This window comes from Arachis ipaensis, chromosome B08, assembly GCF_000816755.2.
Source record: "Arachis ipaensis cultivar K30076 chromosome B08, Araip1.1, whole genome shotgun sequence".
In the NCBI taxonomy this organism is placed as follows: Eukaryota; Viridiplantae; Streptophyta; class Magnoliopsida; order Fabales; family Fabaceae; genus Arachis; species Arachis ipaensis.
The window spans coordinates 114,358,021-114,382,825 of NC_029792.2; the positions used below are offsets into that span (position 1 = coordinate 114,358,021).

General features: G+C 36.4%; 2 protein-coding genes across 2 annotated transcripts in view; one reads left to right on the forward strand and one right to left on the reverse strand.

Moving 5' to 3' along the window:
• Nucleotides 9,106–11,697, forward strand: LOC107611438. Its single transcript, XM_016313362.1, has 2 exons — nt 9,106–9,827; nt 11,502–11,697. Exons 1-2 carry the CDS (start codon nt 9,106–9,108, stop codon nt 11,695–11,697), a joined length of 918 nt encoding a protein of 305 aa, XP_016168848.1.
• The window catches only part of LOC107613595 (naringenin 8-dimethylallyltransferase 2, chloroplastic-like), a 45,024-nt gene continuing 42,598 nt past the window's right edge, over nt 22,380–24,805 (reverse strand). Inside the window, exons 2-7 of the mRNA XM_021109754.1 lie at nt 24,649–24,750; nt 24,370–24,462; nt 24,184–24,255; nt 23,280–23,375; nt 22,829–22,933; nt 22,380–22,437 (exon numbers count right to left, since the gene is read on the reverse strand). Of these exons, the coding sequence (XP_020965413.1) occupies nt 22,396–22,437; nt 22,829–22,933; nt 23,280–23,375; nt 24,184–24,255; nt 24,370–24,462; nt 24,649–24,708 (468 nt within the window). The 5' untranslated portion in view covers nt 24,709–24,750 and the 3' untranslated portion in view covers nt 22,380–22,395. The remainder of the gene's footprint in view (nt 22,438–22,828; nt 22,934–23,279; nt 23,376–24,183; nt 24,256–24,369; nt 24,463–24,648; nt 24,751–24,805) is intronic.

Below are 24,805 nucleotides of genomic sequence, written 5' to 3' on the forward strand. Positions count from 1 at the left end.
TACCGGCTACATCACAGCCCCCTATTCGTCGCCGTCAACCCACCGCCAACCCCTCCCTTCTATTCCTTCTTCCCCTCTTCAATTCTCCTTTCTCCTTGCACCGTTAAACCATCGTCACCCCCACCATCATCGCACTGCTGCTGCCCAGCCTTCGACAATTTCCCTAGCCTTCGGCGACTACCCTTCTGTCACCTCTAGCTCTGGCAACATTATAGTCCTACTGCATCTACACCTCTTTTCTGTTCTCTTCTTGTTTTACATTTGAGGTTTCTTTAAACTCTGTTTTTCTTTCTTCTTCAAATTTTGTTTTGGTTAGGTTGTTTCATTAGTCTAATTTTAGTTAGTCTAATTTAGTTAGAGTTAATTTTTTTATTTTAGTGGATTTTAGGTAGTTAAGATAGGTTAGTTTTAAGATTATTAGTTTGTGTTATATTGCTGAAAGTGTGAAAAATTGACTAAATTGAGAGATAATGCTACTGATTTTATGTTGAATATACTGAATTTGTGTGAATTGATGCTAAAAGACTTTGTTTTGTTGAACAATTGCTGAAATTTGGTTGAATAGCATTGACTTGAATTTGAATTCTCAATTGTTACTTAGTTGCGTTGATTTTGCATCTTTCAAAGATACATGGTGCGTGAAATTGAACTTGCACAACTTCATCGACAAGTACACCGGGTCATCTAAGTAATACCTCAGGTGAGTGAAGGTCAATCCCACGAGGATTGTTGGATTGAGCAAGCAGTGGTTATCCTGCAAATCTTAGTCAGGCGAATAGAAAGATAGTGGTTGTTGTTGTAAGCGCATAAAACAAAATAGTAAAGAAAATAGTAAACAATTCACGTGGAAACAATAATGAGAAATCAGTTAAAGTTTTGAAGATACTTTATCTTTCCGGATTAATACTTCTTACCAACCACTTTAAGTCTTTAACAATGAATTAGTCATTCTATAGCAAAGCTGTAAGTGATTAACGCCATTGGTCGTGGTCAATTAATCTCCTCTAATCCATATCAAACACCATCATCAATGGTGTTTTAATATGAACAAGGATGAAGGTCACGCAATTCACTCTCACTTGATCCTACTTAACGTGCCACAGACAAGGTCAGATCTTTCAGATCGGAGAATGAAGCTTAATATTCTAGCCTTAGCGCCACAGAAACCTCATTACCCATGACTAACGAGATTTTATGTCACTTATCCCAATTAGCCCAGATAAGTTATTGGTTCAGGTGATGTATTCTCAAGCTGCAACTCAATACTATCCAGGCCAGGAGTCGCAAGAGCTCATGTAGAATAAGAGGTCATACTCTCGTTTCACCCCAGATTCATTAGATGAAGAATGACAATACATCATAGAATGGAATCAAACATATATTAAAGGATAAAAGTAATAATATTAATCCATAGGATAAGCAAAGCTCCTAAGCTTAACTTAGGAGGTTTAGTTGCTCATAATTTACAGCAAAAACTTAGATGTCTGATAGTAAAGTTTTTTTATAAACCTAAGTGATCTCCTCTTTAAATAGGAGATGCTCACCCTAAAAGATGTTAATTTTGAATTAAAAAGTACAAAGATAAGATGGCATAAGCTAAGGAGTGCTAAAATCCACTTTGGGCCCACTTTGGTTGAGTGTTTCGTCCAAGCCTAGCGTTCAACTTGGAGAATGGGTGTTGAACACCAGTTAGGGGGTGAGCATGCTATCTTCTGGTCCCTGGCTGGCATTGAACACCAATCTTGGGCATTTAATGCTAGGCTTAGTCCTTCTTGGGCGTTGAACTCCAGATGTGGACGTTCAACACCACTTTTGGGGCATGATTCTGGAAGCGAAGTATAAACTATTATATATTTCTGGAAAGCTTCTCGAAGTTAACTTTCCAACGCCATCAAGAACTTGTCAATTGGACCTTTGTAGCTCAAAATATAATCATTGGAATGCACAAAGGTCAGGATTTGACAGCATCTGCTATGCTTTCTTCGTCTCTGAACCAAACTTTGCCAAATTTGCCAATTTCGCCCAAAAATCCCCTGAAATCATAAGAAAAACACAAGAAATCAAAGTAGAATCCAAATATGAATTTTTTTTCACTAAAACATACTAAAATTAATAAAATATATATAAAATATAAATAAAATGCTAAGAAAATGCAATGAAAAAGTGTATAAGATATCCATTTATCACAACACCAAACTTAAACTGTTGCTTGTTTTCAAGTAACCAAAAACAAGTTAGGACTAAAGAAGAGAAAAATACATAAGGTCCTATAATTTTCAATGAAGCTTAGTTTCAATCACTGAATGGGGCTATTAGCTCCTTACTTCTGAATAGCTTCACCATCTCACTCTCCTTTTGAGGCTCAGAACATTGGCCCCTTTGGAAATAGAATCCGGATGATATTATTGATTCTCTTCTTTTAGTTTTTCTTGATTCTTGAACACAGCTTCTTTTTTGTGCTTTGCACCTTTGAGCCTAGTCGTGACTCTAAGCATTTTGTTTTCAAGTATTACCACCGGATACATAAATGCCACAAGCACTTAACTGGAGGAACCCTTTGGATTCGAATTTAGCTTTGCTTAAATTCCCAGACAGTGGTGCTCAGAGTTCTTAAGCGTACTATTTATGCATTGGATCACGACTTTAACTGCATAGTCTCAAGATTTTCTTGACACCTTCACACCACAAGCATTTAGTTAGGGATAGCAACTCATTTTAGTTTTTTAGGCCTATTTTGACCCTCCTAACTATTGATGCTCAAAGCCTTGGATCCTTGTTCTTTCTGGATTTCTTTTTCTTTTTATATTTTTTTCTTTTTGCTGTTTCTTTTGCTTCAAGAATCAATATTTTTAATTTTTCAGATAATCAATAATACTTCTCTAAATTCACTGTTCTTCAAGAGTCAATATACTCAACTTCAACATCAATTATGCACAGTTAATTCAAACATCCAGAAAATAAAGATAGGGCCACCACATCTTAAGTAATTGGAATAACTTATGATATACTCAAAACAATGTGTATTTTTCTGCTTCTTTTTTTTTTTAATTTTATTTTAAGCTTGTTGTGGGATGCATGAGATATCTTAAACCGAAAAAATTTTGAAAATAAACTACTAAAGCAAAATCCTAAGAGTGATCATGCAAAAGCTAGAATAAAAAATATAATAAAATACTGAAAAACAGAAAGAAAGGGGGCATGAAACTCAACCACCTCAGTCCTGATGGTTGCTCAGGTTGTGCTCTTCTGTGAAGATGATTCACCTCCCTTTAGTGCCATTGATAATGGTATACACCTAGAGCTTGCTCTGCAACACCAAACTTAAAAAGTTTGCTTGTCCCCAAGCAAAGAAAACTTGGTCCCCTGTTGGCGTTACACCAGGACTGCTTCCTTTATGGGCTTTGAACGCCCATGCTCTCCTCTCCCTTCTGGCATTGAATGCTAATAAGGGGCACCCTCCGGGGTGTTCTGTTTCTTTCCTATGCGTTTCTGTTTCTGTTCTAATGGCTACACATGATCACAAATGTTAGAAAAACTAAGAAAACGATGAAAAACAATAGAAAATAAAATAATATAAAATCAAACTATAATAACCGAAAGAATAATAGAAAAGAATAAAATACTATAGGATACTTATGGTTGGATTGCCTCCCAACAAGCGCTTCTTTACCGTCACTAGCTTGACGATCAGCTCTTTCAAGGAGGAAGATAGTCATAGAGGCGTAAATCCTCACCCCTTACGGGAAGCTTTGCTCCTGTGCTCTCATAGATCAACTTAATATGCTCAGGAGATAGGATCCAATTCACAGTATGAGACAGGGTTGGGCTTGCAGTAAATACCACCCTCATCCCTGGTGAGAACCTTCAATAGGGATCTTTTTGTTTTTCCAGCCCTTAGGGATCTTCCTCTTGGGGCCTTCCTCCTTGGTGGTTAGTGCACACCCAACACTAAATACGTTTAGTGTTACACTGTTAGGGGAGATTGAATTGGTTTCAATCAAGGGAGGAAGCTTAGATACTGAACACTGTATGCAAGTACCTCCCTTGTCAGGGGGCACTGGAGGTTTAAAAACCTTAAAAACCATGTAGTCCTCATGTAACTTCCGTGCCACTTTGCCTCTCTCAACATCTATCCGGGTTCCTCCATTGGTGGCTAGGAACGTGATGCCAGGGCATCTTTGGCTAGTTTCATTATCCTTTTTCTTTGTTTTTAATAGGTTTTATGCACTTTCTTGAGCTATAAGTAAGAAATTGGGTTAGAAATTCATGTATGCCTAGACTCATCCCACCATGATTAATTTAATGCAATTTCATGAGAATTGTGCTATAATTACTTGTGCGCTAAGAATGATGAGAATTCTCATGACTTTAGCAAGGCTTTGATGCATGAATTGGTGGATGACAGGTGAAAGCATGGGAGGAAGTTGAAGAAGGAGCATGGAAAAGATGCACAAGAAGCAACATTGGTGGCCAAGTTGGACCACCAATGTTGCCTCAAACATTGGGAAGAAAGCAGAGCAAGAGTCTGCATAATCTGCTGGTGCCCACATTGGAGGGAACGTTGGCAAGCCAACGTTACCACCAACGTTGTGAATAAATGAGCTTTCTGGAGAATTTGAAAATCTGTAGTGACGCGCACGCGTGCTGTACGCGCACGCGTGGATTGGAAATTCTGACAATCCACGCGCACGCGTAGCTGACGTGCACGCGTGGATGGATAACGTTGGACCCTAAACGCTGCCTCAAACGTTGGTGGCCAACGTGCGCGATTCTGATCTCAAAATTTTGGATTTGAAAACGAGCAACGACGCGCACGCGTCCATGGCGTATACGCGCAAGTTGAATTTTTGAGAATCCACGCGTGGATAGGCCAATGTTGGAGGGAACGTTGCCAGTCCAACGCTGAGGCCAATGTTCTTCTACATGCTTTTAAAACTGAAAATTGGGATTTTGCATCCACGCGCACGCATAGCGTACGCGCACGCGTGGATGTGCATTTTGACCCCAAGGGCGCAAACGCGCAAAGCACGCGTACGCGTGGGTAGAAAAATATTGGCACTCCAACATTGATTCAAATGCCAATGACAGCAAGCAGAACTTATTTTTCAGAGGCGCATTTGAGTCAACATTGGCCATCAAACGTTGACTCCAACATGAGCAGCAGAATTGGCAATTCAAACAGATCTCTTCTCAACTGCAACAGAAACCAATTGGCACAATTTCAACCTAATTTAATCAAGGCCAAAAGCCCAATTCAGAGATTGGAGATCAATGGAAGAGAGTGTTAAATAGCTTAGAATTTAAGTAGGGAGGACATTTTACTTTTAGCTACAGACACTCTACTAGTTTTAATTTTCTGCAATTCTTTCAATTCTGCAATGTATCTTTCAATTCCATTTTTCATTTTGAGAGCGATGAACAACTAAACCCCTTTCATTGGGTTAGGGAGCTCTGTGTAATTCAATAGATCAATATTAGTTTTCATTTTTCTTCTTCTTTCTTTTCTCTTAATTTTGCTAGAAAGCTTTCGTTCTTTATCCTATTGGATAGTTATCTTAGGAAAGAAGCTATCCATAATTGGATCTCCTTTGAACCTTGGAAGAGGAATGAGGAGATCATGCTAGAATTGCTTTCTCACATTGGATTAGATTGGGGTTTGGATGGATATAGTGACATGTAATCCTACCAATACTTTGATCTATGAATTTGTGTGGTAGAATCAGTCACCGATCTTCATCTCTTCCCATGAGCAGTTAAATCAAGGAATTAGGCAATTGTTCATACTTAGAGAGATTAGATTGCCAAAGAATTGGAATCTAATCACCTAAGATTTCCAAGGAGATCAATGAATGCATTGATTGAGGAAGAGATGAAAATGAACTTGATCCGGAGAATTATCACATCTCCTGACCCCAATGAATCCCTTAATCTGATCTTACCCATTCTCATTATATTTTGTTCTGCAACTTCAACCCAATTCAATTAAGGCCAAAAGCCCAATTCAGAGATTACAGATCAATGGAAGAAAGTTTATAAATAGCTTAGAATTTAAGTAGGGAGGACTTTTTACTTTTAGCTACAAACACTTTGCTAGTTTTAATTTTCTGCAATTCTTTCAATTCTGCAATGTATCTTTCAATTCCATTTTTCATTCTGAGACCTATGAACAATTAAACCCCTTTCATTGGGTTAGGAAGCTCTGTGTAATTCAATGGATCAATATTAGTTTTTATTTTTCTTCTTCTTTCTTTTCTCCTGATTTTGCTAGAAAGCTTTCGTTTTTCATCCTATTGGATAGTTATCTTGGGAAAGAAGCTATCCATAATTGGATCTCCTTTGAACCTTAGAAGAGGAATGAGGAGATCATGCTAGAATTGCTTTTTCATTGGGGTTTGGATGGATATAGTGACATGTAATCCTACCAATACTTTAATCTATGAATTTGTGTGGTAGAATTAGTGACCAATCTTCATCTCTTCCCATGAGCACTTAAATCAAGGAATTGGGCAATTTTTTATGCTTAGAGAGATTAGATTGCCAAGGAATTGGGATCTAATCACCTTAGATTTTCAAGGAGATCAATGAATGCATTGATTGAAGAAGAGATGAAAATGAAATTAATCCGGAGAATTATCACATCTCCTGACCCCAATGAATCCCTTAATCTGATCTTACCCATTCTCATTACATTCTGTTCTTTAATTTCATGCTAAACCCCCATTCCTATTTAATTTCTTGCAATTTAAGCATCTGTTCTTTATATTCTGCAATTTAATTTCTGTCTCTTTAATTTCTTGCAATTTAAGTTTTTTGCCAATTTTACTTTCTGTGATCCCAATTCAATTCTGATTTCGCTCAACTAGAATAATTTTCCAATTAACATTGATCAACCAACCAATCCCTAGGGGATTCGACCTCACTCTACAGTGAATTTTTACTTGACGACAATCTGGTGCACTTGCCGGTAGGAAATTATTGAGAGACAGTTTTTGGGTGAATCAAGTTTATGGTGCCGTTGCCAGGTATTGGTTTTGTATTGACAATTACTAAATTGGAGGATAACTAGATTGAGCAATTTTCTTTTCTTTTGATTAATTGAATTTTAATTTCAGCTGTTCATTTTTGTTCTCTGCAATTTTTAGTTGTTTCTCTTTAATTTTTCTTTATTTCTTCACTTTCTAGCAGAACTAACCCACTAACTCATTAACTGTTTGATAAATTACTCTAACCAAGCTAACTATACTCTGTTTTAGTATACTCTATACTTACTGTTTCTTGTACTTGTTCATTGTATGATAGGTAGAAGAGAGGTCTCAACCTCTTTTGACAGTGAACCAGAGAGAACCTTCTTGAGATTAAGAAGGGAAGCAAGAGGAAAAAAGCGCTGTTGTTGCAGAGGAAGAGGAGGAAGATTTGGACATAACCATGGAGGATGATATGGAAAACCATCATGAAGGAGAGGTGAACAATCATGCCAGAAGGGGTGCAGCCAACCCTGCTAGACAAGAGAGGAGAGTTCTAGGCTCCTACATCAATCCAAACCCAGGAAACTGTGGTAGCAGCATTCAAAAGTCAACTATCCATGCTAATAATTTCGAATTGAAGCCTCAGCTCATCACACTGGTTCAAAACAATTGTTCTTTTGGAGGAAGCGCCCAAGAAGACCCTAATCAGCATCTTACTACATTCCTAAGGATCTGTGACACAGTGAAATCAAATGGAGTTCATCCTAATGCCTACAGGCTGCTTTTATTCCCCTTCTCTCTAAGGGATAAAACATCCAAGTGGCTAGAATCATTTCCAAAGGAGAGCCTCAGCTCTTGGGAAGATGTAGTTAACAAATTCTTGGCAAGGTTCTATCCTCCACAAAGAGTCAATAGGCTGAGAACAGAGGTTCAAACATTCAGACAGCAGGATGGTGAGGCTATTTATGAAGCCTGGGAGAGATTCAAAGACTTTACAAGAAAATGTCCCCCTGATATGTTTAATGAGTGGGAGCAGATTCATATCTTTTATGAAGGGCTGAATCGTGAATCAAAGAAGGCTGTGGATCACTCATCTGGAGGCTCTTTGAACAAGAAGAAGACCATTAAAAAAGCCATTGATGTCAATGAAATAGTGGCTTACAATGAGTACTTTTATGCTTCTGAGAGAAACAACAATAGAGGAATCATGGAGCTAAACAATATGGATGCAATTTTGGCTCAGAACAAGATGATTGCCAAGTAATTGGCGGATCTCACAAAGAAGATGGAGGCAGGCCAAGTAGCATCAATCCACACCCAACCATTAGCACCAGAAGAGCCAAACATAGAGGAAGAAGAAGTCAACTACATTGGAAATTCTGCAAGACAAGAGCATGACCCTTACTCCAAGACTTACAACCCTGGTTGGAAAAACCACCCAAACTTTGGGTGGAGAAACCAACCAAACCAAAACCACAAACTTCACAATCCAAACCACTATAACAACTCAACTCACCAATATTCTAACTAAAGACCATATCAGACCATACAAAACACTTCTTCTCAACCACCATACCAAGCCCAAGCTAATCAGCTTCAATACCCCACTTCCAACCCACCATCTGATAACAGATTCTCCAAGATCGAAGCTATGCTTGAAAACCTCTGTAGGGAGTCACAAGATATGAAAAACTTCAAGGAGGAAGTGAGATCTAATCTGCAAAACCAAGATGCTGCCATCCAAAAAATTAAGACACAAGTTGACTACTTGTCCAAAAAAGCTCCTAGCCATAGCCCCTGCAGTTCAACTATGACAAGCTCAAGGGAGGAATGCAAGGCTATCACACTCGGGAGTGGAAAAGAGTTGAAAGAGACCTCAAAAGGAAGTCAAGAAAGGGAGGTAGATGAAAACCAAAATGACAAGAAAGAAGTGCAGAAATAGGACCCCAAGCCACCAGAAGATGAAGAAGTCCTAAAGCCATATATCCCCAAGGCACCTTATCCTCAGAGATTGCAAAAGAAAGAATAAGATAACCAATTCTCCAGGTTCTTGGAAGTTTTCAAGAGGCTATAGATCAATATTTCCTTTGCTGGAGTACTAGAGTAGATGCCACTCTATGCTAAGTTTTTGAAAGAATTAATGACCAAGAAGAGAAGCTGGAGGAATGATGAAACGGTGGTGTTAACTGAGGCATGTAGTGCCATCATCCAACACAAGCTGCCTCAAAAATTGAAGGACCCAGGAAGCTTCAAAATTCCCTGTATCATAGGGGAAGTCACGGTTGAAAAAGCCTTGTGCAATTTGGGAGCTAGTATCAATTTGATGTCGTTAGCAATGATGAAAAGAATGAAGATTGAGGAAGCTAAACCAACAAGAATAGCTCTCCAATTAGCAGACAGATCATTCAAATTTCCTCATGGAGTAGTTGAGGATTTATTGGTAAAAGTAGGAGACTTCATCTTCCCTGCTAACTTTGTGGTGCTGGATATGGAGGAAGAAGCTAAGGCTTCAATAATTTTGGAAAGGCTATTTTTAGCTACTGCTGGAGCCATCATTGACGTCCAAAAGGGTGAACTTACTCTTAGGCTACATGATGAGAAGCTGGTTTTTAATGTGTTCAAGGCCATGAGCTACCCACAGAAAGCACTTGGAGAGTGTATGTGGGTGGATGCAGTGGAAATTGTGGTGCAAGAAACCTTTGAAGAAGCCCTTGAAGAATTGACAGAGGAGGGTTCATTGTTAAATGTTGCGGTTGTTGATGACAACTCAGCTGAAGTGCCTATTCAAAGCACATCGGAGGAGAGGAAGAAGGAGAAAGAAGCACCCAAACTGGAGCTAAAAGCATTGCCTCCTACCCTTAAGTATGCATACTTGGGAAGTGATGGAACTTATCCAGTAATCATCAATTCTACCCTCAGTCAAGATCAAGAGGAAGAGTTGATCAAGGTGTTGCAAAAGCACCAAGATGCTATAGGATGGACGCTTGCCGATTTGAAAGGGATAAATTCTTCCATATACATGCATAAGATACTACTGGAAGATGATGCTAAACCCTCTATTCAAGCCCAAAGAAGATTAAATCCTGTCATGAAAGAAGTGGTCTAAAAAGAGGTTATGAAGCTATGACAGGCAGGAGTAATCTATCCAATTTCAGACAGCCCATGGGTGAGCCCTATCCATGTGGTTCCAAAAAAATGAGGGATTACAGTTGTACCCAATGAGAGGAATGAACTCATCCCCACAAGAACCGTCACAGGATGGAGGATGTGCATTGACTATAGGAAACTCAATGATGCAACTAGAAAAGATCATTTTCCACTCCCTTTCATGGACCAGATGCTGGAGAGATTGGCAGGACATGCATATTACTGTTTTCTTGATGGATACTCGGGATATAATCAAATAGTGGTTGACCCAAGAGATCAAGAAAAAACATCATTCACCTGTCCATATGGAGTTTTTGCTTACATGCGCATGCCTTTTAGATTGTGCAATGCTCCTGCAACTTTCCAAAGATGCATGTTGTCTATTTTCTCAAACATGATTGAAAAATTCATTGAAGTCTTCATGGATGATTTTTCAATTTTTGGAGATTCTTGCCTAAATCATCTTGCCTTAGTGTTAAAAAGGTGCCAAAAGACAAACCTAGTTCTAAACTGGGAGAAATGCCACTTTATGGTGACAGAGGGGATTGTCCTTGGTCATAAAATTTCAGAAAAAGGCATAGAAGTAGACAAATCTAAGGTGGAATTAATTGAGAAATTACCTCCACCTAGTAATGTCAAGGCAATTAGGAGTTTTTTGGGCCATGCTGGTTTCTACAGAAGGTTTATCAGAGATTTTTCCAAAATTGCAAAGCCTTTGAGCAACCTATTAGTCTCTGATACACCTTTTGTGTTTGATCAAAAATGCACACTAGCATTTGAAACACTGAAAAGAGAACTTTCTCAGCACTTATCATTTCCCCACCTGATTAGAATTTGCCTTTCGAACTAATGTGTGATGCATCAGACTTTGCTGTTGAGGCAGTGCTTGGACAGAGGAAAGGCAATTTAGTGCATGTTATATATTATACCAGCAAGGTTTTGAATGAAACTCAAAGGAATTATACCACTACTGAGAAAGAACTACTGGCAATAGTGTTTGTATTTGATAAGTTTAGATCATATCTCATTAGATCCAAAGTGATTATTTTTACTGATCATGCAACACTCAAATATTTACTTGCAAAACAAGAGTCAAAACCAAGATTGATAAGGTGGATTTTGCTATTGTAGGAATTCAACATTGAGATTAAAGACAAGAAAGGAGTGTAGAATAAAGTAGCAGATAATTTCTCACGAATTCCCTGTGAAAAAGGTAGCAAACACAAATCAAGTGTCAATGAATTCTTCCCTGATGAGCAATTGATGCTGGTTCATAAGGCACCCTGGTTCGTAGACATTGCTAATTTTAAAGCTACTGGGGAAGTTCCTTGAATGATCAACAAACATCAAAAGAGGAAACTCATCAATGATGTAAAGTATTTCATTTAGGATGAGCCATACTTATTCAAAAAATGCTCAGATGGATTGCTCAGAAGATGTATTTCAGAGGAAGAAGGAAGGAAAGTTTTATGGAATTGTCATGCTTCTTGCTATGGAGGCCATTTTGGAGGAGAAAGAACAGCAGCAAAAGTCTTGCAGTGCAGATTCTTTTGGCCCACCATCTTCAAAGATGCACGAGAGCTAGTGAAAAACTGTAATGAATGTCAGCGGACTGGAAATCTGCCCAAGAAAAATGAGATGCCACAACAATTCATCCTAGAACTTGAGCTGTTTGATGTATTGGGATTGATTTTATGGGACCATTCCCAAACTCATACTCAAACAAATACATTTTGGTGGCAGTAGATTATGTGTCCAAGTGGGTGGAGGCTATTGTAACCCCTACAAATGACAACAAGGTTGTCTTGAATTTCCTCAGAAATAATATCTTCACCCGGTTTGGAGTTCCCAGAGCACTCATCAGTGATGGAGGAAGCCATTTTTGCAAAAGGCCGCTAGAGACCCTCCTCCTGAGATATGGAGTGAAGCACAAGGTTGCTACACCCTATCACCCCCAAACAAATGGCCAGACAGAGGTATCCAATAGAGAGCTAAAAAGGATCCTGGAAAAGACTGTGGGAACTTCAAGAAAAGACTAGTCGAAGAAGCTGGATGATACTCTTTGGGCATACAGGACAGCGTTTAAGACACCAAGTGGGATGTCTCTATATCAACTGGTATATGGTAAAGCTTGTCACCTGCCATTAGAACTTGAACACAAAGTTTTCTAGGCTCTCAAGTTATTGAATTTTGATAGTCAAGCTGCTGGTGAAAGGACGCTCTTGCAACTGCAAGAATTGGAAGAATTCAGATCACAAGCCTATGAAAATGCCAAAATTTACAAGGAAAAGGCAAAGAAAAGAAGCTTTGAGGAGGGACAGAGAGTGCTACTTTACAACTCCAGACTGAAACTTTTCCCTGGGAAATTAAGATCAAGGTGGTTAGGTCCTTTTCTTGTCACCAAAGTTTCACCCTATGGACACATAGAAATCATGGAATAAAGCTCACAACGGACCTTCACTGTGAATGGACAAAGGCTCAAATACTACTTGGGTGACATGGGGAAGACTCCAAGATAAAATATAGACTCAACTGAGAGAGCTGATCGTCAAGCTAGTGACGATAAAAGAGTGCTTGTTGGGAGGCAACCCAATTAAAGGTAATTCTCTTTTCATAGCTTGTCAATAAGAGAGTTAAGAAGATTTCTCTGCATTGCAAGGAGTTAAGTTTGGTGTTACACACCAAAACAATTCAAGGGTGAATGTGGGGTACTAAATTTGGTGTTCCACCAATTATTAAAATACCTTTCTACCCTCAGTCTGATCACTAGCTCCAAACAAGCAGGGAAACTACTTAACAACTGTTTCAATTTTAGTCACAGGTCATAGTTCTAGAAGCGTTTGATATTTGATGTTTCATGTATTCACTTTGCTGTAAGAAAGAAAATAAGTTTGGTGTTCACACACCAACTTAAGCCCAGAAAAATCATAAGCATATATACAGACTGACCAATTCTCAAGTGCTTGAGGGATAAGCAGCTTCCAAAAAGAGGTTTTGTAGGAGGACAATCAACCCTTAGGATGGACTATGCACCAACATCCCGAGACAAAAAGGACACCAAAACCAAAAGGTTGTATTGTCAGTTAACTGCTTTCACTTGAATTGCTTGAGTTGAAAGTCTGAATATACCTCTGCTAGTGAGTATGCCTGTGTCTGAATTCTACTTGTTTGTTTGTCTCTAAATTTTGCAATAAGTGTGCTAGCCTAGGTGTGTGTGGTTTCACTTTCACTTATTTAAATGCTTGTTTTGTCCCCTGAGTGTTTTCAATTTGAATAAAGGAAATATTTGAACAAGAGTGGAATAGTTCCTTATGGCAAGAAGTGAAATAACAGTAAGTGATGGTATGTATGTCTGATTGTGTAGTAGCTCACTAATAACGAATAAAAAGGTGGATTGTTCCCCTTTTAGTGTGAAATAGGATGCTGTCTATGAATCTTAGCAAATAAAGGTCCTTGGATGAAAGAAAAACAAATAAAAAGAAAGAAAAAGAAAAGCCAAAAGTGGCAACAAAAACAGAAGAAAGCAAAGAATAAGGCTAGACACCAATAGCTTGGACCTTAGGACATATGCCTTTGGTGTCTTTGTACTAGGATCTGCTTGGATGATTACGTTCTATGGAGTGCCTTAACACTTGGTAACTTGGGTTAACTAACTCAGGATTATCAACCGAAAATCTATTATCAAGAGCAACCTAGTTACAAGGCATTTAGTGACCCAAAGAGGTGTTGGGCATCAATGTCATAAGAAGAATTATGAGCCAAGTGTCTGTAGTGAATATGTGTTGAGTGAAAATAAGATAAGAAGCTGCTACAACACATGACACTAAGCTGCAAGTGAGAAATAAGCTCACAAGAAAAGAAAAATAAAGAAAAGCAATTATCAAGGATGAGTGAATAATAAGAGGTCATAGCAGTATGTTAGTTGATGCTTAAAGGAGACATTCTATTCCTAAGGATCAATAAGAAGTGAGCTGCAACATTTTCTGCATAAAACCCCATGAACTAATAATAATGACTTGCTGATGTGAACATCACTTTCTGTTTCATTCATTCTGCTTAATAACTCAATACTTGCTTAGGGACAAGCAAGATTTAAGTTTGGTGTTGTGATGCCAAGGAATCTTAGGCTAGTTTCACTAGCCTTTTTCTTTGTTTTTAATAGATTTTATGCACTTTCTTGAGCTATAAGTAAGCAATTGGGTTAGAAATTCATGTATGCCTAGACTCATCCAACCATGGTTAATTTAATGTAATTTCATGAGAATTGTGCTATAATTACTTGTGTGCTAAGAATGATGAGAATTCTCATGACTTTAGCAAGGCTTTGATGCATGAATTGGTGGATGACAGGTGAAAGCATGGGAGGAAGTTGAAGAAGGAGCATGGAAAGGATGCACAAGAAGCAACGTTGGTGGCCAAGTTGGACCACCAACGTTGCCTTAAACGTTGGGAAGAAAGCAGAGCAAGAGTCTGCATAATCTGCTGGTGCCGACTTTGGAGGGAATGTTGGCAAGCCAACGTTACCACCAACATTGTGAATAAATGAGCTTTCTGGAGAATTTAAAAATCTGTAGCGACGCGCACGAGTGCTGTACGCGCACGCGTGGATGGGTAACGTTGGACCCCAAATGCTGCCTCAAACGTTGGTGGCCAACGTGCGCAATTCTGATCTCAAAATTTTGGATTTGAAAACGAGCAACGACGCGCACGCATCTATGGCGCATACGTGCAAGTTGAATTTTTGAGAATCCACGCGTGGATAGGCCAACGTTGGAGGGAACGTTGCCAGTCCAACGCTGAGGCCAACGTTCTTCTATATGCTTTTAAAACTGAAAATTGGGATTTTGCATCCACGCGCACGCGTAGTGTACGCGCACGCGTGGATGCGCATTTTGACCCCAAGGGCGCAAACTCGCAAAGCACACGTACGCGTGGGTAGAAAAACGTTGGCACTCCAACGTTGATTCAAATGCCAATGACAGCAAGCAGAACTGATTTTTTAGAGGAGCATTTGAGTCAACGTTGGCCATCAAACGTTGACTCCAACGTGAGCAGCAGAATTGGCAATTCAAACAGATCTCTTCTCAACTGCAACAGAAACCAATTGGCGCAACTTCAACCCAATTCAATCAAGGCCAAAAGCCCAATTCAGAGATTGGAGATCAATGGAAGAAAGTGTATAAATAGCTTAGAATTTAATTAGGGAGGACTTTTTACTTTTAGCTACAGACACTCTGCTAGTTTTAATTTTCTACAATTCTTTCAATTCTGCAATGTATCTTTCAATTCCATTTTCCATTTTGAGAGCTATGAACAACTAAACCCCTTTCATTGGGTTAGGGAGCTCTGTGTAATTCAATGGATTAATATTAGTTTTCATTTTTCTTCTTCTTTATTTTCTCTTGATTTTGCTAGAAAGCTTTCGTTCTTCATCCTATTGGATAGTTATCTTGGGAAAGAAGCTATCCATAATTGGATCTCCTTTGAACCTTGGAAGAGGAATGAGAAGATCATGCTAGAATTGCTTTCTCACATTGGATTAGATTGGGGTTTTGATGGATATAGTGACATGTAATCCTACCAATACTTTGATCTATGAATTTGTGTAGTAGAATCAGTGACCGATCTTCATCTCTTCCTATGAGTACTTAAATCAAGGAATTGGGCAATTGTTCATGCTTAGAGAGATTAGATTGCCAAGGAATTGGGATCTAATCACCTAAGATTGCCAAGGAGATCAATGAATGCATTGATTGAGGAAGAGATGAAAATGAACTTGATCCGGAGAATTATCACATCTCCTGACCCCAATGAATCCCTTAATCTGATCTTACCCATTCTCATTACATTATGTTCTTTAATTTCATGCTAAACACCTATTCCCATTTAATTTCTTGCAATTTAAGCGTCTGTTCTTTATATTCTGTAATTTAATTTCTGTCTCTTTAATTTCTTGCAATTTAAGTTTCCCGCCAATTTTACTTTCTACAATCCCAATTCAATTCTGATTTCGCTCAACTAGAATAATTCTCCAATTAACATTGATCAACCAACCAATCTCTGTGGGATTCGACCTCACTCTACAGTGAGTTTTTACTTGACGACAATCTGGTGCACTTGCCGTTAGGAAATTGTTAAGAGACAGTTTTCAGGTGAATCAGAACGGTCTTCTTAGGGAGATGGAGTCATCTGTTTCTCCCCCCTTGTCAAGTATCACAGAGTCTGCCGTGAGGAATAGCTCTCCAACCTTTAGGCCAAGATCACATAGGGCTTTATCAAAAGTGATCTTTCCAATAGTACATAGAATCTGAAAGCTCCCTGGGTCTGGCATCTTCCTTGGTAGCTTATTCTGAATTAGTGCACTGTACTCCTCAGTCAGTACCTCTATGTCATCTCCCTTTAAGACCTTATTTTCATGGGGTAAGCTCTTTATGAGTACAGCGGAGAGAGGCCTTTGCTCCAAATCCTCAGCAACAGGAGTATTGATTTGCATCTCCTTAGAGATTTCTAAGATCTGTGAGTGGTGCTCGTCTTTGGTCTCTTTTTGGGGCTTCTGAGGATGTGGTACTTCAGGCTCCTGTGCTACCAATGGGGCATGTAGCAATGTCCTTTCAATCTCTTCTTGAGCCTTGTCTTCCTACAATTCCTCAGCAACATACTCTTCCTTAGACTAGGCCTTTTTGGTAAGAACCATTGTTCCATCTTCTTTCAAGGTCTCCTTCCCAGAGAGCATCAGGCTTTCTACAAAGGCCCTATAGGGATGCACCTCCTCAAATAACTCAGTAAGAGGGATATTGTACAAGAACTAAATGAATTGCTTACCCTCAATCTCCTCTTGTGACTTCTGAAGGTGCACCTTAACGCTCTCAGCTTCTTCTAGTGTTTCTATTTGCTCTAATCCTTCGACAATTATGGCTTCGCACTCTTCTCTTGGGGTAGGCACTGTGTCACTGATGGAGGAAAATATCGGTAAAGATTTTCACAAAAATATCACATTGCAAGTATAGATCTAAACCAACAAATTATCCTCAGTTAATGTTTAAATTGTTTGTCACTTAAGCAAACCCAATAAAATTAATCGAAGTATTTAAACCTCGGGTTGTCTCTCAAGGAATTGCAGGAAAGTGTACTTACTATTGGTTATGGAAAAGTATTTTTGGGGTTTTTGTGATAAGAGACAAGTAATGTAAATAACAAGGAAATAAAATAACAACTAAGAAAAGTCCTAGCAAGGATTGAGAATTGAAATTTCTATCCTCATTATCATCATCAATTGTGATGGTAATTGCCTTTTGCTTTCACTTAATTAACCTCTAACAATGAAGGAAAGTCAAGTGAGCAAAATCAACTTAAGTTCACAAGTCCTAATCAAAGACTAGAATTAGTGAAGCCTAAGCCAACTAGCAATTTTCAATCACCAATCAACAAAAGAATTTTGATAACTCAAGAGTCTCTAATTTATCAATCCAAGTTAAGAACATAAAAATCTAATTTAAAATCCAACCAAGCATTTTATCAAATACTTGGAAGGCATAACATAAAAACATAGTAACCTAACAAGACATAGCAAAATCTAAAACTAACCAAAGCAAAGAAATAACAATAACAAAGCAATTGAACAATAAGAAACGTGAAACATAAATTGCATTAATGAAAATTGAGAGTAATACATAAACTCATAAACTAAATTAGAACATTAAAGGAATCAATGAGAGAAGTAAATAACTAAAGTGCTAGAACAAATAAAAGTAAAAGAAAACTAAATTGAAGTAAAATTGAACCTAAACCTAAAGAGAAATTGAAAGAAGAGACCCTAAACCTAGAGAGAGGAGAGAGCCTCTCTCTCTAGAAAACTACATCTAAACCTAACTAATGTGAATGAAAGTATGAATGATTGATTCCCCCCTTCTAGCTCCACTTTCCAGCCTCTAATCAGTATTTTCAGGCTTGAAACTGGGTCCAAAGCAGCCCAGAAATCGCCCCCAGCGTTTTCTATTTAATGCAGCACGTGACGCTCTGTCACGCGTACGTGTCGACCATGCGTACGCGTCGCTTGAACAAATTCCTGTCCCGCATAGGCGTCAGCCACGCGTGCGCATCGCTACCAGATAATGAAATACATGATTTCTTGTGTTCCTTCCACTTTTGCATGCTTTCTTTCTATCCTCTAAGCCATTCCTTCCCTATAAATCCTGGAAACACTTAACAGACATATCACGGCATCGAATAGTAATAAGAGAAGATTAAAATTAGCGAATTTAAGTCCAAAGAAGCATGTTTTCAATCACAGCACAAAATTAGGAAGGAAAATGTAAAACATGCAAATTATATGAATAAGTGTGAGAATAATGGATAAGATCCACTCAATTCAGCCTAAAATGTACCACAAAATAGTGGTGCATCATTCATTGGGAAGAGTGAGGGGTCTCTGAAGTTGTTGAGGGTATGGCAAAGCAGGATGAGTGTCCAGAGTGACTGGAAAGGGGTTGTCAGGGTGCCTGAGGGAGACATTTTTTAAATTGATGCCTATGGCCCCCTTCTCTGGGCGTTCAACTTCCATACTACCCCCTCCTAGGCATTCAACTTTAGCTCTGCCTAAGTGATTCCTCCACCCTTGATTAAAAGTCTGAGAATAAGGGGCATCATAGGGATTTCTGGCAGAATTTTCCATGAAATTTTCCTGCTCAGGTGTCCATTGGCCATAGTTGAGAGTTTCACCTTGAGGGAAGTTACCACTCATATCACAAGAAGTTTCTAGAGGAGCACTATGAACCTCAGCAACTTGACTCTGCATGCTGCTCAATTGTTGAGTGAGAAGATTTATTTGTTACAACATAAGTACGTTCTGAGCAAGAATCGTATCTACATCCTCCACTTCTTGAACTTCCTTCCAAACTGGAGTCTTCTCAGATGAGTATAAGTACTAGTTATTGACAACCATCTCAATGAGCTCATCTGCCTCTTCGGGTGTCTTTTTTGAAGGGTACAGAGAACCGTCTGTAGAGTGATCTAAGAACCTCTTGGCCATTTCAGAGAGACCTTCATAGAAGATGTTTATCCTACTCCAATCTGAGAACATATCGGGAGGCATCTCCTAAGCATCAGCTTGTACCTTTCTCAAGCATCATAGAGGGATGCGTACTCTTCCTGCCTAAAAGTCTGAACGTCTGTCATTAGCTTAGTTAATCTCTGGGAGGGAGAGAACCTGTTCAAGAATTTGTTAACAGCCTTATCCCAAGTGTTCACACTTTCTCTAGGTTCAATAATCCACCATAATTTTGCTTGATCCCTCAAAGTAAATGGGAAGAGTATTTGCCTAGAGACTTCAGGGTCCATTTGGTTGGTCTCTATAGTGTCACAGAACTGCAGGAAGTCAGAAATGAATTTATTGGAATTTTTCTGTGGGTGTCCATGAAACAGACAATTTTGCTGCATTCGAATAATCAGTTCTAGGTTAACCTTAAAGTCATCTACATCAATATGAGGTACACTAATATTCCTTTCATAGAAGTCAGGAATAGGAGCTGTATAGGATCCCAAAGCTCCCCAAGTTCTTCTGGCTTGTGCACTCCCAATTGGATTCATGGTGATTAACTTAGTGATTTTGGTGTTCCTAAACCAACAAAGGACAAAGAAAAGTAGGAGTCTCTATGTCAAAGTCTAGAGAGCTCCCAGTGAGATATCCAAAAAAAAATAAGAATTAGATTTTTTTCGAAAATAAATAGAAATAGAATACTAATTCAAAAAATTAACTAGAAATTTTGAAAAATTTTGAAAAAAATTAGAGGGGAAGGGGTTTAAAAATTTTTGAAATTCAAGAAGAAAGGAAAAACACTAAAGAAACACCAACTTAAAATTTGAAATTAAATAAAAATAAACTAAAACAAAATTCAAAAATCAAGGAAAAGATAAATAAGATAAAGATTGAAAATCAAGAAAAATTAACAAGATAAACAAGGTAAATAAAGATAGGATACAGCAACCAATTAACTAACAAGATTTGAATTTTAAGATGAAATTTTTCGAAAATTAAAAAAAAAAGTTAAATAAAGATTTTGAAATTAAAAAATTAAAAAGAATAAGTCAAGAGAAAGAGATAAGATAAGATAAGATTTGAAAAGATTTTGAAATTAAAATTTGAAAGAAAGAAAGACTAAAGAAATACCAAACTTAAAATTAAAACAAGATAAAGCAAACAATTAATTAAAAAGATTTGAAAATAAAGATAGAAGATTTAGTTTTTAAATTATTTTTTGAATATTAAAAAGGAAAAGGTCAAATAAATATTTTGAATTTCAAAATTAAAGAAAGAAAAACTAAAGAAACTCTAAACTTTAAAATTTGAATTTAAAATTTAAATATGATAAGATAACAAACTTTGAAACTTAAAGAAAAGATAAAGATTCAAGATCAAGAAAGATAAACAAGATATGATTTGAAAATTTAAAAAGAAAAATAATTAAAAAAGAAGAAAAAATTTAAAGTTTTCGAAATTTAAAAAGGAAAGGAAATATTAAAAGACACCAAACTTAAAATTTAAAATTAAATCAAAATAAGATAACAAGAAAAATTCAAAATTTAAAAAGGGAAAGATAAAAAAAATTTTAAAGTAAAAACACTAAAAGAACACCAAACTTAAAAATTTTAAAATCAAATAACACTAATTTCGAAAAAATAGAGAGAAACACTAAAAGACACCAAACTTAAAAATTTTGAAATCTAACAAGAGAAAATAACTCAAAAAGATTCGAACAAAAAAGAAGCAAATAAGAACAATTTTCAAAAATCAAGAAATAAAAAATAACCAAAATCAAAGGACACCAAACTTAAAAATTGAAACAACGAAGGATAACTAAGATGAATTTTTGAAAAAAATTTTAAGAAAATAAACAAAGAAGATTCAAAAATTTTAAGAAATACAATTAAGAGAAAACTTATTAAAAAGTACCTGATCTAAGTAGCAAGACAACCGATAGTTTGTCAATCTCGAACAATCCTCGATAACGGCACCAAAAACTTGGTATGCAAAATTGAACTCGCACAACTTCACCGGCAAGTGCACCAGGTCATCCAAGTAATACCTCAGGTGAGTAAGGGTCGATCCCACGAAGATTGTTAGATTGAGCAAGCAGTGGTTATTCTGCAGATCTAAGTCAGGCAAATAGAAAGATAATCGTTGTTTGTAATTGCCGAAAAAAATTCAAAAAAATTAACAGCACTAAATAGCGGCGATTTGTGTCTATCGCAAAACAACAAAGAACTCCTGCTTGGGATATCACGACGATTTAAAACCATTGTCAAACAATGCAACGCAAAATATTTGATCAGTGGTAGTTATACCAACGATTTCTAAAAATTGCCGCAAAAATTAATCACTGTGCACTGGATGTCGGTTGGAGAACCGTTGGAGATCGGTTTTGCGGCGCAAATAAACCATCGCAAACCGCAAAATAAACCAGTACTATTTGACACTTCTAATGTAGCGCAATCATGGCCAAGAAAAAGAGATTCAACCTCAATAAGTCGTATGAAATCAGCTTTAATCATGACGGAGAATATAACAAATAGAAGCAAGAGAATCTACAATGTGATCATAGCTGAGGTTATTCTTCACTTAAGCCTTGAGATATAGCTCAAGTTATTCTTCACTTAACCAATATAACCAATCAGTTTTAGTTATTCTTCACTTAAGTTTTGAGATATAGGTTAAGGGTATAACCAATAGAAGCAAGAGACTACAACTTTTTGAATATTTTTAAGATATTCAGAGACGGATAAACATCCTTTCATTATGTTCGTGAGCATAGCTTTAAGCTGTTGAATGTAGATCTTGGAGGTTTCTGAGAAATGCTTTTGAATTTTTTCCCAAACTTGATAAACAAACTCGCAACCAACATCTTGTTTCTGAAAGTTAATTTTCAGGTTATGAGATAGTGATCTTTTACCTTTTATTGTTAATACCTTTTAGAACAGTTGAACTTATTAATAGACTTTTTTTTTTCGATAAATGGTTCAATACTCTCAACCACAAAGAGAAAAAATTCAGGTAAAAATATTGTTGTATATAAATATGTGAAAAAACGACGTAAAATAAATCACAAATAAATTTTAGACTCTAAAATAACAACTCAATTTATAACAATCTATACGTCACCAAAAAATAGAGCAGCAATATCATCAAAAAATCCCATAAAAAAAAAAACCCTTATTAGTAGACTTTAAAGATAGATCTCTCAAGACAAAGGTTGCACCATCTATTATGCAACAATTCCTTATTACATCTTCATCTAACAAAAATCATAAGAATATTTTCCGTATAAATAAGCTGCAAAAAGAAAAATTATCAAATTAATTAGCAACAACATATATAAATCACTAATAACTTGTATGCATATACATTCACAACATTCACTAATATTTTCCAATTTTAAAGTATGCTTAGAAGATAAATAACATCCTCCAACAATTAATTAAATTATAGGTTTGCTTTTCTTTGTAAAAATTCATTTGTCAAATGGATTCAATCCTAGGTAGTTGTTGTAGAAATTAAACTCACGAATTTCCCATTTTTGTTTTCGATTTCTTAACGCAAAAGAAATAAGACCTATTTGATTTAAATATGAACTATTTGATGTACAAAACTCATGACAAAATAAATTTGTTCACCTTGAAAACCAATTCCTCATAGAATTTCATTGTGTAGAATTGTTTATTACCTTAAAGATAACCATATAAAAGGCTTGCAATGAATCTTTGCTTGATAAATCTACGAGAGTAGCGCGATACCAGACGAACAAAGCCATGACAGCATGAGAAAGAACCTAACAAATTGAACGATATATTAAAGTAAGGAAAAGTTTAGGGACCAGCAATTTTGTTAAATTTTGGCCAGCATATAACCAGTAAAAAAAAGTGAGCCATTGGATGAAATCTCACACCAATCTCACACCATTAAAACCATCATTGATAACTATTTGATGGCTACAAATCACAAAAGTTGCTAGCCCCTAGCATTCCTCTTAAAGTAAAATCATTAATTAGTCAAATAGTCAAATAATAATTAACTTCAGTAACTTTTTTTTTGGACTACTAATTCAACTAGAAATTAAAATAATCTGTTTAGAATTTGAAATTCAATAGAATAAAATTAAAACTATTATATATTACCACAAAAATTTTGCTCCAAAAAAAAGGAGAAGATGCTCCAATCATAATAGCAACTCCATAAGCCATTTCCAGAAGAAAAACACAAAACCAGAATACCTAAGAAAAAATTAAAGAATAAATGTAAGCATAAGATAATAGCACAACTTAGTATATATATATATATATTAAGTTTCAGTTTAATGGCAGTTAATAATATATATGTCAAGTTACGTTAGGAGAAGCTCGGATTTTAGACTTTTCATTTAGGGTTTGTTTGGATGGAAAGATGGAAATAGAAAGGAAGGAAATAGAAAGCAAAGAAAAGAAAGAAAAGAATTTGAATGTATTTTTATTTTCTCTTAAATTGTTTGGATGAAAGGAAAATAGAAAGAAAGAAAAGAAAAGAAAGAATAATTTTCTTTGTTTGGTTAGAAAGAAAATTAGAGAGAAAAAAAAATGAATTAGTAGTAAATAATATTTTTGTCCTTGTATTTATAAAAATAGTATTTTATGTATATGATTTATAAAAGGACAAATATGGAATAATGTTTTTGGGTTTCATTTTCCTCTCATTTTTCCGTCCATAGTTCGAAGGAAAAATTGAGTGGGACCCATTCTTAATTTTAAACTGTTTTAGTTTTCCACTCAAAATTTCATTCCAAACAAACAAGGGAAAATAAACGTTTTCCCTTTCACTTCCTTCCTTTTATTTTCTTTTCCTTGATTTTCAGTCCAAACAAACAATACCTTAGAGAGAGACAATATTTAAGTTTTAACTTATTAGCAATTAGTAATGATATTTATTTTTTGGTTAAGTTATATTGGGAAAGACTACTTAAACTTTAAAAAGAAAGACATATGCAGTTTGAGTTATAACTCATTAGCATCTAGTAATCATTGTATTTAACATGAGAGAATAAAATACCTTCTTAGGACCTAAACGTACTGCCAAAGTTTGGAGACCTGCCATTTTGTCTCCTTCGATATCAGGTATATCCTATTTAATTAATTTCATAAAATAATGTTATTACGTAAAGTGACTAAATACCTTGCTTTATCCAATGCTAGTGTATAAATTAAATGTTTATTTTGAGAATCTAAAAAATTTTACCTTTGCCAACATTATAATGCCATAGAAAATGCCCATGACTGCAGTAGCAAAAACTAGTGATCTTGGAAAGATAGCTTTCTTCTTGAGCATAGTCTAAATTATGCATGCTATACATTAGACTTCCATGAAATTAAAGCTTAGTAAGAATCAAAATAGTTTATCATGTATTCGAGTATAGTACAATCTAAATTAAAGTTGCTATTATTTACATAAAATTTAAAGCATAAACATCTACAATATTATATGTTTCTAAGGAGTAATGTTTTAGTACGATAATACCTTCATGTGAAAAAAGGGACCAAAATTAAATGATATCAGCATAGAAAATACATTAGCCATCACTGAAAGTATTGTAGATTTCTTCCATCTCAATAAAGGTAACTGCGAAGTAAAAAAAATTAACGATATTAATTATAGAGAGTATAAACAATGTAAT

What these genes read in the sequence shown, in the direction of transcription:
- LOC107611438 (XM_016313362.1), top strand. Translation starts at nt 9,106, where the DNA reads ATGACCAAGAAGAGAAGCTGGAGGAATGATGAAACGGTGGTGTTAACT. An exon ending in GCATTGCCTCCTACCCTTAA is followed by an intron (nt 9,828 to 11,501) that starts GTATGCATACTT and finishes TATTTCATTTAG; the next exon opens with GATGAGCCATACTTATTCAA.